Raw genomic sequence first — 13,336 nt, 5'->3', positions numbered from 1 at the left:
TTAGTACCCTTTAATTAAAATAATAGCCTAGAAGAAACTGTGCATTCTTTTAACCACATTGATTCTTAAAAAAAATTAACAAACAAAAACAGATTTAACCTAAAATAAATGACCATGTTCGTTCGAATCAACTCAACCAACGGCAATTTTTTGACTTAGCGGCACTTTTTCTGGCTTAATTTGATAATACATGGGAAAATAAGCAGACGTTCATGATCTTCATAGAATTTTTCACCAGAATCGCCTATTTTGAACCAATTTTATCAACATTAATTTATGCATAAAAATGATGGAGGCGCCAGGATAAGATATATGTTTCAGTTCATATTTATTTCCACAATTTTAAATATATTTTATTTCAAATAGTGCCCTCAACAAAAAATTGTGCATTCTTTTAACTATCTTAATTCTCAAAGAAAATAACAAAACAGCAACATATTTGAACCAAAATAAATATTAAGATTGATTCGAACCGATTCGAGTAACATATTTTTTTTTGTTGAAGAAAATATTTTTCATTGTTATTTGACGAAAAATTGGAAAACATGTACAAGTTCGGGACTCTGGAAGAATTTGAAAAAGAATGACTCACTTTTGGACGAATTTTACAAACTTTAATTTTTACATAGGAATGTGGGAAGTACCAGGGTATAATTTTTTTATACAGACTTATTTTCAGAATTTTTAATACATTTTAGGTAAAATTATGCCCTTAAAAAGAAACTGAGCATTCCTTTAACCACATTATTGTTTAAAGAAAATAACGAATAGGAGCAAATTGGAACTAAATGATGATTTTAATTCGGATCGATTCAATTTTTTCGTATAGAAGTGCATTTTTCTTGATTGTGAAATTTGGAAAAATAAATACATGCTCATAAACCTGATAGAATTTTTCACAGGAATCGCTTTTTTGAACCAATTTTACCACCTTTAATTTGTAAAATAAAAGTGGTGGAGGCGCCGGGATAATGTACCACTTTTTTAATTTACATTTATCTATGCCTGAATTTTTCACATATTTTATATGAAGCATCTTGTAATTATCTTCATACCAAAAGAAAATAAGAAACAGGAACAGATTTGAACTAAAATCAATGACAATGTTCATTCGGACCGATTCGATCAATATCTATTTTGTTGCGTAAATATGATGGAAGCGTCAGGATATTTTTTGTTAGGGTAACTCCAGAATCTTTAATACATTTTACATAAAGTTATGCTCTTAAGGAGGAACTGTGCTATCATTTAACCACACTGATACTTAAAGAAAACAACAAACAGAAACATATTTGAACCAAAATAAATGGCGACTTTCATTGGGACCGATTTTGTACGTACGTGTTTTTTTTTTCTGCAGGACACATTTTTTTTTATTATTTGAAAAAAATTGAAAAAAGAAGTCGAAGTTTATGACTTTGAAATAATTCACGCAAGAATGACTCCTTTTTGAGTCATTTTTTTGTTACTTGGAATTTTCTGCATAAAAATGGTGGAGGCGCAGGGTTAGTTTTTTTTTTTCATTTATACATGTTTTCAGAATTTCTTTTGTCTGAAATTATGCTCTTAACAAAAAATTGTTCATATTTTTGACAACCCTGATACAAAAACAAAATTACAATCAAGAACAGATACACACCAAAAAAAAATTGATATCACATTTTTCTTGGTTATTGGAAAAAAAATGGAAACATAAGTGGAAGTTTGTAACTCTGAAAGAATTTTCACAAGAATAACTCCATTTTGAGTGAATTTTATAACTTTGAATGTTCCCTATAAAAATGGTGGAGGCGCCGAGGCAATACTTTTTAAATTACATATACTTATTTTTAGAATTTTAAATATATTTTATTTGAAAAAACGTCTTGAACGAAAATTTGTCATTCGTTCGACAACTCTGATACCTATAACAATCAACAAAAGATTTGAATCAAAATAAATGTTATATATAATTTCAGAATTTTAAATCTATTTCATTTGAAATAATGCCTTTAACAAAAATTTGTTAATTTTTTCGACAATCTTGATACCAAAAGTAAATAATAATCGAGAACAAATTTGATCCAAAATAAACGACGATTTTCGTTATGACCAATTTTGTCTAAAGTGAATTTTTTGCCGAAGAACACATTTCCTTTGTGATTTGAAGAAAATTGGAAATGTAAGTCGAGATTCATGATTCTGGAAGAATTTGCACAAGAATGACTCCCTTTTGAGTCAATTTTTATAACTTTGAATTGTCTCCGAAAAAATGGTGGAGGCGCCGGGATAATATATTTTTAATTTATGTTATTTATGTTTTTAGAATTTTAAACTTATTTTGTTTGAAATAACGTCCTTAACGAAATTTTGTTCATTATTTCGACAACCTAAGGAAAATAACAATCAAGAAGAGCTTTGAAGCAAAATAAATAACTACGTCCATTCGGACCGGTTTTGTCCAATATCATTTTTTTTTAATTAGAAACACATTTTTCAATTTTTGATTTTTTGAAAAAAGAATTGGTAAAATAAGTGGACATTCATGAGTCTGAAAGAATTTGCTCAAGAATGACACCCTTTTTGAGTCAATTTCTGTAACTTCGAATTGTTTCCATAGAAATGATGGAGGCGCCTGAGTAATATATTTTTAAATTTCTATATAATTTCAGAATTTTAAATCTATTTCATTTGAAATAATGCCTTCAATAAAAATTTGTTAATTTTTTCGACAATCTTGATACCAAAAGACAATAATGATCGAGAACAGATTTGATCCAAAATAAACGACGATTTTCATTCGGACCGATATTTTTCTAAAGTGAATTTTTTGCTGCAGAACACATTTTCTTCGTAATTTGAAGAAAATTGGAAAAGTAAGTCGAGATTCATGATTCTGAAAGAATTTGCACAAGAATTACTCCTTTGTGACAAAATTTTTATAACTTTCAAATTTTCTCCGAAAAAATGTGGAGGTGCCGGGATATTATTTTTTAAATTTATATATATTTTTTCAGAATTTTAAACCTACTTTGTTTGAAATAATGTCCTTAACGAAATTTTGTTCATCGTTTCGACAACCTAAGGAAAATAACAATCAAGAAAAGATCTGAAGCAAAATAAATAACTACATCCATGCGGACCGGATTTGTCCACGACAATTTTTTTCCTTAAGTACACGTTTTTCTTTGTTATAAAAAAAAATGGAAAAATACTGTTCCTTAATCTGAAAGAATTTGCACAAGAACGACTCCTTCTTGAGTGAATTTAATAAATTTGAAATTTCTCTGAAAAACGGTGGAGGCGCTGGGATATTTTTTAATTTAGATGTATTTTCAAAATTTTAAATTTAGTTTAGGGGAAATAACACGCTAAACAACAATTTGTTTATTCTTTCGGCAATCTTGATACCAGAAGAAAGAACAATCAAGAGCAGATTTAAAACAAAATAAATAATGACGTCCATTCGGACGGGTTTTATCCAATATCAGTTTTTTTTGCTTAAGTAGACATTTTCCATTTTCCATTTTTTGACAATCTTCATACCAAAAGAAAATAATAACCGAGAACAGATTTGATCCAAAATAAACGACGAATTTGTCTAAAGTGATTTTTTTTTACTGAAGAACACATTTTCTTTGTAATTTGAAGAAAATTGGAAAAATATGTCGAGATTCATGATTCTGAAAGAATTTGCACAAGAATTACTCCTTTTTGACAAAATTTTTCTAACTTCGAAATTTTCTCCGAAAAAAATGTGGAAGCTCCGGGATATTATTTTTTAAATTTATATATATTTTTTCAGAATTTTAAACCTATTTTATTTGAAATAACGATCTTAACGAAATTTTGTTCATTCTTTCGACAACCTAAAGAAAATAACAATCAAGAACAGATCTGAAGTAAAATAAATAACTACGTCCATTCGGATCGGATTTGTCCACGACAATTTTTTTCCTTAAGTACACGTTTTTCTTCGTTATTAAAAAAAAAATGGAAAAATACTGTTCTTTGATCTGAAAGAATTTGCAAAAAACGACTCCTTCTTGAGTGAATTTAATAAATTTGAAATTTCTCTGAAAAACGGTTGAGGCGCTGGGATATTTTTTAATTTAGATATATTTTCAAAATTTTAAATTTAGTTTAGTTGAAATAACACGCTAAACAAAAATTTGTTTATTCTTTCGGCAATCTTGATACCAGAAGAAAATAATAATCAAGAGCAGATTTAAAACAAAATAAATAATGACGTCCATTCGGACGGGTTTTGTCCAATATCAGTTTTTTTTTTTTTGCTTAAGAACACATTTTTCCATTTTCCATTTTTTGACAATCTTGATACCAAAAGAAAATAATAATCGAGAACAGATTTGATCCAAAATAAACGACGAATTTGTTTAAAGTGAATTTTTTTGCTGAAGAACACATTTTCTTTGTAATTTGAAGAAAATTGGAAAAATATGTCGAGATTCATGATTCTGAAAGAATTTGCACAAGAATTACTCCCTTTTGACAAAATTTTTCTAACTTTGAAATTTTCTCCGAAAAAATTGTGGAAGCTCCGGGATATTATTTTTTAAATTTATATATATTTTTTCAGATTTTTAAACCTATTTTATTTGAAATAACGATCTTAACGAAATTTTGTTCATTCTTTCGACAACCTAAAGAAAATAACAATCAAGAACAGATCTGAAGTAAAATAAATATCTACGTCCATTCGGACCGGATTTGTCCACGACAATTTTTTTCCTTAAGTACACGTTTTTCTTTGTTATTAAAAAAAAAAATAGAAAAATACTGTTCTTTAATCTGAAAGAATTTGCAGAAGAACGACTCCTTCTTGTGTCAATTTAATAAATTTGAAATTTCTCTGAAAAATGGTGGAGGCGCTGGGATATTTTTTAATTTGGATGTATTTTCAAAATTTTAAATCTAGTTTGATTGAAATAACACGCTAAACAAAAATTTGTTTATTCTTTCGGCAATCTTGGTACCAGTAGAAAATAATAATCAAGAGCAGATTTAAAACAAATTAAATAATTACGTACATTCGGACGGGTTTTGCCCAATATCAGTTTTTTTTTGCTTAAGTACACATTTTTCCATTTTCCATTTTTTGACAATCTTGATACCAAAAGAAAATAATAATCGAGAACAGATTTGATCCAAAATAAACGACGAATTTGTCTAAAGTGATTTTTTTTGCTGAAGAACACATTTTCTTTGTAATTTGAAGAAAATTGGAAAAATATGTCGAGATTCATGATTCTGAAAGAATTTGCACAAGAATTACTCCTTATTGACAAAATTTTTCTAACTTTGAAATTTTCTCCGAAAAAATTGTGGAAGCTCCGGGATATTATTTTTTAAATTTATATATATTTTTTCAGAATTTTAAACCTATTTTATTTGAAATAACGATCTTAACGAAATTTTGTTCATTCTTTCGACAACCTAAAGAAAATAACAATCAAGAACAGATCTGAAGTAAAATAAATAACTACGTCCATTCGGACCGGATCTGTCCACGACAATTTTTTTCCTTAAGTACACGTTTTTCTTTGTTATTTAAAAAAAAAATAGAAAATACTGTTCTTTGATCTGAAAGAATTTGCAAAAGAACGACTCCTTCTTGAGGCAATTTAATAAATTTGAAATTTTTCTGAAAAATGGTGGAGGCGCTGGGATATTTTTTAATTTGGATGTATTTTCAAAATTTTAAATTTAGTTTGATTGAAATAACACGCTAAACAAAAATTTGTTTATTCTTTCGGCAATCTTGGTACCATTAGAAAATAATAATCAAGAGCAGATTTAAACAAAATAAATAACGACGGCCATTCGGACCGGTTTTGTCCAATATCAGTTTTTTTCTTGCTTAAGAACACGTACATTTTTACATTTTACATTTTTTGAAAAAAAAAAAATGCCAAAATATGTGAATAATCATGACTCTGAAAGAATTTGTACAAAAATGACTCCTTTTTGATTCAATTTTTATAATTTCGACCTTTCTCTATAAAAATGGTGGAGGCGCCGGGATAATATTGTTTTAATTTAGATATATTTTTAGTATTTTGATTCTATTTTATTTGAAATAATGCCTTTAACAAAAATTTGTTTATTCTTTCGACAATCTTGGTACCAGAAGAAAATAAGAATCACGAATAAATTTGAACCAAAATAAATGACGAATTTCATTTGGACCGTTTTGTCCAGAGTCAATTTTTTTGCTTAAGAACAAATTTTGGTTGTTAGTTGAAGAAAATTATAAAATAAGTGCACATTCTTGACTCTGAAAAAATATGCACAATAATGACTCGTTTTTGAGTCAATTTTCATAATTTTAAATTTTCTCCATAAAAATGGTGGAGGTGCCGGGACAACAATTTTTTAATTTCTTTGTATTTTATTTTCAAAATTTTAAATCTCTTCTATTTTAAGGACAATTTGTTCCTTTGGTCAATCTTGATGCCCAAAAGAAAATAACAATCAAATAGAGATTTGAACCAAAATAAATGACGACATTCATTCGGGCCGATTTTGTCCAACGTCATTTTTTGCACATTTTTCCCTATTACCTGAACAAAAATCGAAAAATAAGTGGAAGTTAGTGACTCTGAAAGAATTTTCACAAGAATGCTTCCTTTTCGACTGAATTTTGTAACTTTGAACTTTCTCTAAATTTTGTCCATAAAAATGGTGGATGCGTCGGGATAATATTTTTTTAATTTATATACATTTTCAGAATTTCAATTCCATTTTGTTTGAAATGACGCCCTTGACGAAAATTCGTTCCTTCTGTCGACAACCCTGACGCCTAAAGAAAATAACAATCAAGAACAAATTTGCACCAAAATAAATGACGAGGGCCATTCGGACCGATTTTGCCCTACGTCAGTTTTTTGCTCAAGAACACATTTTTTGTTATTAAAAAAAAATTGAAAAAACAAGTGGAAATTCGTGATTCTGAAAGAATTTTTACAAGAATAACTACTTTTTGAGTGAATTTTAATAACTTTGAATTTGCTCCATAAAAATGGTGGATGCGCTGGGATTATATTTTTTTTTAATGTATATATAATTATCTCTGCTTTGCTGAAAATAAGACCTTTAACGGAAATTTGTTCACTTTTTCCACAACCTTCGGATTGATTTTATCCAAGGTCAGTTTTTTTGCTCAAGAACATGTTTTTCTTGGTTATTAAAAAAAAGAGTGGAAAAATAAATAGAAGCTCGTGATTCTGAAACAATTTTCACACTACTTTTTGGGTCAATTTTAATAACTTTGAATGTTCTCTATAAAAATGGTGGAGGCGCCGGGATACTATTTTTCTAATTTATATATTTTCAGAATTTTAGATCTACTTTGTTTGAGGTAACGCCTTTAATGAAAATTTGTTCACTCTTTCGACAACCCTAATACCTAAAGAAAATAACAATCCAGAAGACGACGTCCATTATTAATTAATTTAAACTGAATTTGGCCTTAATAATGTTCACATTCGTGTCTCGGCTCACGTAGTTGGGTCCTCACCCATTAAGCTGTGTACTCAATAATAATAGTAATAAGAACCCAAACCTGTTGTGTAGGCCCAGCATCCTGCCGGTCCCCGACATGTTCACCAGCTCGACCCTCAACATCCCCCAGGACGTGGCCGACGAGAGCGAGGACGAGCTGGAGGACGACGTGCCCTGGCGGTCGCCCAGCGAGAAAATAGCGTAAGGTTTTTCGCCCTTGCATGCCCTAGTCCATGTCGAAGGGTCATTAACTAGATTAGCTTAGTGCAATTGTGACCGCTACGATTCTGTCTCGCTCTCTCTCTTTGAGCTTGGTGTTCGTTTCACACTCTTTCACCTTCTTATCTTTCTGGTGTTTCTGTGAGCACGGTCATGACTTGCACAGATATAGCTCTGTCTCTTGATCACTCTGTCCGATCCTTGCACTCCCTAGGTCCAGTCTTACAGACGACTCTGGGGACTCGGAGAGACCCGCATGGCATGACGAATGTGCCCGGTAAGTGCAATTTTTTTTATACTTAAGTAGAGCCCATTCTTGTACTCCGGAGAAATTTTGTAGTGGGGGCGGGCGTCCGGAGGGGGCGGGCTTTAGTCTCGCTGACGACATTGTCTAGACAAACTCTAGTTACTGAATTTTGTTGACAATTTTCAAAAATTTTAAAATCCAGTAATTGGTGTCTGTGTGGACCCCGCGGCCGCCGACTTTCAGCCGCCCCCGCCCCGGGCGCCCCCCTAACCCCTAGTCTTGGTGCATGTTTTGACATAGCGCTACCAACCGTTGACTGTTATTTTTTTCAATCTATCTTCCAAATTTTAATGTATATACCCATGTATATGCTTGTCTCCGTTTTGTACTGTTTCATAGATAGACAGTTTCGCCGTTGTCCTTGTCGTTAGCCACGAAATGTTATGGGAGAAGGTAACGCAGAGTGCTAAACTCTTTGACCTTTGACCGAATTAGAGGGATTTATTGCTACAGGCTGTTCCAACGATTACGTCTTATATAAATCTGCCCCGTAAAATTTAAAGGACGCACGGACCATTACGTCAGGAGGTTTATGTGTGTATTTATCGCGTACGCTGAAACTGCTTTAAGGAATACGTTAAGAACATGCGAAGTCTGGCGAAATTCAGGGCTTTGTTGAAAGTAAAGGGTTTTTCAGGAGCGGAAACCCATTGTTGGGTTTAAACGTTCAGTTTCAGGTGAAGTGTTACGAGAAATAAAACTCATGTTGGGGGGAAAGTTTATGTCGCCGTGATTGCGCCATTGGTTGGAAATGTTTATTTTTTATAGTAAAAGATTTACGAGATTGTTTTAATGATCATTTAATTAACTGAATTGAACTGATTAAAGTGATACTTAGCAAGCTTTTGACGTGACGTCATCAAATTGTTCGTGGGGATGAACAAACAAATATCGATTAGCGTTTCATAATCTTCATTTATATGATTCGTAATCCTGAGAAAATTTCCAGGACGAATTTTGAAAATGTACTTGTAGATTGTAGTGTATTTTGAAAGACTATATTTCCTTCAAATAGATAGTTGTATAGTCTAACAAAACAAGGACAGATTCAAAATTTAATAAATTATCTTTAATTAATTTGTGTTTAAAATGTTTTAACATGATGTGATGGCTCAAATATATTGATATTTGAACAGAATAGCAAAGACACTAATAGATTTGATTTGAGATCAATTACTTCCTTTTTGTCCTCATTCTGAAGACGTAGAACGAAAATAAATACGAATTCGTATATCTGGCACAATTTTCAATGAAATCAGTCCTTTGTAAAATCCATTTAAGTAAATTTAACTTTTATGACAAAAATGGTGGAGGCGTCGGGATAGCAAATAATTTTTTAAGTGTTATTTTGAAAGATTTAAATGCCTTTTTAATCGAAGCATTTTTTAAATATAGTGACAACAAAACCCCAAGAACAAACTAAAAGAGTTTAAAATAAATTATCTAGTTTCGCACTATTTTTGGACAAAATGTATTTCCCTTTTTTTATTAGACAAGTGTGTGTTTTTGAAGCGATTTGGAAAAAATGACAAGGATTTGTTAGACAAAACATAATTTTTTTCATTAAAAATGGTCAGCCGTTAGGGTAGTGTTTTATTTTGAAAATATTAATTTCGAGAATTTTAAATGAAATAGTGGTACCCTAGAAAATAATTTTTTAAATGTTGTTTCAAGATTTTGCACTAAATAAGTAATTATGTAGTGGGGGCTCTAACGCAGTTTGACCTCTTTTGACCTGTCCTAGACGAATTTGGCCAAACTTACGACCTCCATTACATCAGGTCAAATCAAATTGATCGACAAAAAATGGTAGGGGTCCTAAAATATCTCAAATTCGTCGATAAAAAGTAATGGGGGTCCTAAGACAAGTCAAATTTGTCGACAAAAAATAATTAAAGTCCTAAGACAACTCATTGTATCCACTAGAGACATAATTGTCTGCTGGAAATAAATTTACTTATTATTAGTTATTATTATATTGGTCGACAAAAAGTAATGGAAGTCCTAAGACAGGTCAAATTTGTAGACAAAAAATCATGGAGGTTCTAAGACAGGTCAACAAAAGATACCGGAGGTCCTAAGACAAACCAAATTCGTCGACAAAAAATAATGATAATAATAATAATGATTTATTTAACGGTTAGACCAGTTACAAAAATGGAAAAAAATGTAAATAGATAACATATAGACCAAACACAAAAAAAAAAAAAATATAATATAAAAATATTAAAAACTAGTTGACAGAGTAGTCCGAATATTGCGCTTGAAAGAAGTGAGAGACACACCCACTATATCAATATCACTATATGCTAACGATAAACGCGATATACGACCAACAGGGCTATAAAATCTATAGCAGGTACGTGAAGAAAACAGGGCAAGCAGGTGGGTATGTCTGCCCCTTCTCTCGGGCACATGCAACTTAAATAATCTCAAAATATCAGGACAAACAATTAAGGAAGACAATATTTTAAATAGAAATATAAAATCAAACATCTTTCTCCTTACCTCTAATTGCAATAAACCCAAATAAGTCAGTATATCACAGTAATTAACATAAACAATACCACATTTAAAGCAAATAAATTTTAGAAATCTCCTTTGAATTGACTCAAGCCTATTTATATGAATTCTAAAATAAGGCGACCAAATGACTGTACAGTATTCGAGATTAGATCGTATGAAAGCATTAAACAACAACAACAATGTACGAATATTAGAGAAATCCGAGCACATCCGTATAATAAAGCCTAACAACCTAGATGTTTTGGACACAACATTATCAATATGAGCGTTGAAGTTTAATTTGGAATCAAATATAATACCTAGATCAGAACATAAAGATACTTTTTTTAGGTAAGTATTAGACAAAGAATATTGATAATTAATTGAACAACGTTTTCGACTAAAAGTAATAAATTTACATTTAGGAATATTCAGTTCTAATTTATTGTACTCACACCACATTTCAAAATTGTATAAATCAGCTTGAAGAGCAAGACAATCATTTAACGACCCTATACACTTAAAAATTTTTACATCATCAGCAAAGAGAAGAATCTCACTACTATGTATTACATTAACAATGTCATTAACAAATAAAGAAAACAACACGGGTCCAAGATGCGAACCCTGTGGAACACCAGAAACAGCATCTATACATCTGGATTTAATCCCATTAATTAAAACAAATTGCTTACGATTAGACAAATATGATTTTAACCAAGACAAAAGAGGGTCATCAAATCCCAGCCAAGCAAGTTTAGCAATTAATAAATTAACATTTATCCTATCGAAAGCCTTCGACATGTCAGTGTACACACAATCAATTGAATAACCTAACTCCATGCTTTCAATAACATAGTTAGTGAAAACAAACAGATTTGTGGCAGTCGAACGACCTTTACAAAAACCGTGTTGGTTGTTAAAGATAATATTTTTAACCGCAAAAGATATAATATCAGTGACACAGGATTGAAATACCTTAGCTATAGGAGATCCAATACTAACAGGTCTATAATTTTCAACATCACTACGACTACCGGTTTTGTGAATAGGTGTAATATATGAAATTCTCCAAACTGATGGAACTTTTGATAGGAACAATGAATTATTAAAAAGAATATGTAGAGGAAGACTCAAGCTTTCGGCACATTTTTTAACAAAGATGGAAGGTATGCCATCAGGACTTCTTTTTGTTGAGGATTTCAACGCTCCTATTTTTATCAAGATGTTCTCAATTTCAATTGTAATTACATTTAAATCAACTGGATTAGGACAATTTTGATTGCATGCCCATTTGAAATTTAAGGAATTCTCATGACAATAAACTGATTCAAAATGCGTTGCAAATAAATCAGCAATAGTCTTGGGACAATTTCCCCAAGCATTTTTTAAGAACATGTTTGCTGGTAAGGAAGATAAATCCGTCTTAGATTTGACATATTTCCAAAACGCATTGGTATCATTTACAATATTATTTTCAATTTTACTTAAGTATCTTTTTTTGCATTCATCAAGAGCAGATTTACATTGAGATCTAAGTAAACTAAATTCTTCATAATCAGATGTAAGTTTGGAATTTTTATATTTTTTGTGTGCTAACTTTTTTTTTATAATTAGAATCCTGGTGGCATTATCAATCCACTTCGGAAAATTATCATGATGTGATTTAAACAACTTATAAGGCACATACTTAATTACAGCCGCATTAACAATAGAGTAAAACTGAAATATACATTCATCAATATCATTAATGTTCTTCAGAAAATCCCAACATATCTCATTAAAATGTGTATTTATTACATCAAATGGTGCATTATTAAAGTCAAAAGCAAATTCGTAAGAATCGTCACTCATATTAGGCAAATAAATATCAGGAATGTCAATAACTAATGAGGGATGATGAACATCACAACACACAAGAGGAATGGCCTGACTGATTAAGAGATTACGATTGCAAAAACAAAGATCTAAAATTACATTATTACTGTTTAGAATATGATTAAATTGTCCCAAATCGTTAAAACTGTAATTATCACAAATAAGCTCTTCAATTACAGACTTGACATTATTCGGAATTAGATTATCACATTGATTATCACAGATCCACTCGATATTTGGAAGGTTAAAGTCACCAGCAATAAATATAATAGAATTAGGATAATGTTGAGCTAATGTGTTTAAACAGTCAATATGACTAGCATATAACTCAATGGGCGACTTTGGAGGAAAGTAAACTATTCCTAATATTAGGCTTACGTTATTGACTAATTTGAGCTCAACCCAAATTTCTTCTCGGTGACCAACATCAAGGAAACGTAAATTTTGACAAGATGGTATACTTTTGTTCACTGCAATCAGCACTCCACCTCCTCTAGACTTGCAGGTAGTTTCATATGACCGATCCTGACGAAACACTACATAGCGGTTGTCAAATAACTCATTGTCACGGATGTTGTCGATAAGCCATGTTTCTGTTAGTGATATAACACTATAGTCATTACACATAACATTACTATAGAGTTCGTTTATTTTAGTTCTTAACCCACGCACATTTTGGTGGTAGATACTTAGGGAGTTATCGTTTCTTTGCGAACTTGACGAAAATTTCTTTGAGGACCGGAGACTGACCTACTGTGCTTTTGAAAAAATTTACGGACTGCCACACCAGAAGGCCAAAAAGACGGATCCATTAATTTTGAGTAAAATGATGCATCGACAGTGAGCTTGAAAGAGCTATAACTTTCTGGAAACTTAGAGACAAGCTGAGATAACTCACATTTAAAGCTTTCCTTAATGTCATCA

General features: G+C 31.1%; 1 protein-coding gene across 1 annotated transcript in view; it reads left to right on the top strand.

The window, feature by feature from the left end:
- The window catches only part of LOC135139545 (potassium channel subfamily T member 1), a 238,221-nt gene that overhangs the window by 159,359 nt on the left and 65,526 nt on the right, over positions 1 to 13,336 (top strand). Inside the window, exons 15-16 of the mRNA XM_064069828.1 lie at positions 7,576 to 7,704; positions 7,937 to 7,999. Of these exons, the coding sequence (XP_063925898.1) occupies positions 7,576 to 7,704; positions 7,937 to 7,999 (192 nt within the window). The remainder of the gene's footprint in view (positions 1 to 7,575; positions 7,705 to 7,936; positions 8,000 to 13,336) is intronic.

Source organism: Zophobas morio, unplaced genomic scaffold (genome assembly GCF_036711695.1).
Source record: "Zophobas morio isolate AGI-343-1 ecotype UQ-CSIRO unplaced genomic scaffold, CSIRO_AGI_Zmor_V1 ptg000031l, whole genome shotgun sequence".
Taxonomy (NCBI): Eukaryota; Metazoa; Arthropoda; class Insecta; order Coleoptera; family Tenebrionidae; genus Zophobas; species Zophobas morio.
This window is presented reverse-complemented; position numbering and strand designations above follow the sequence as displayed.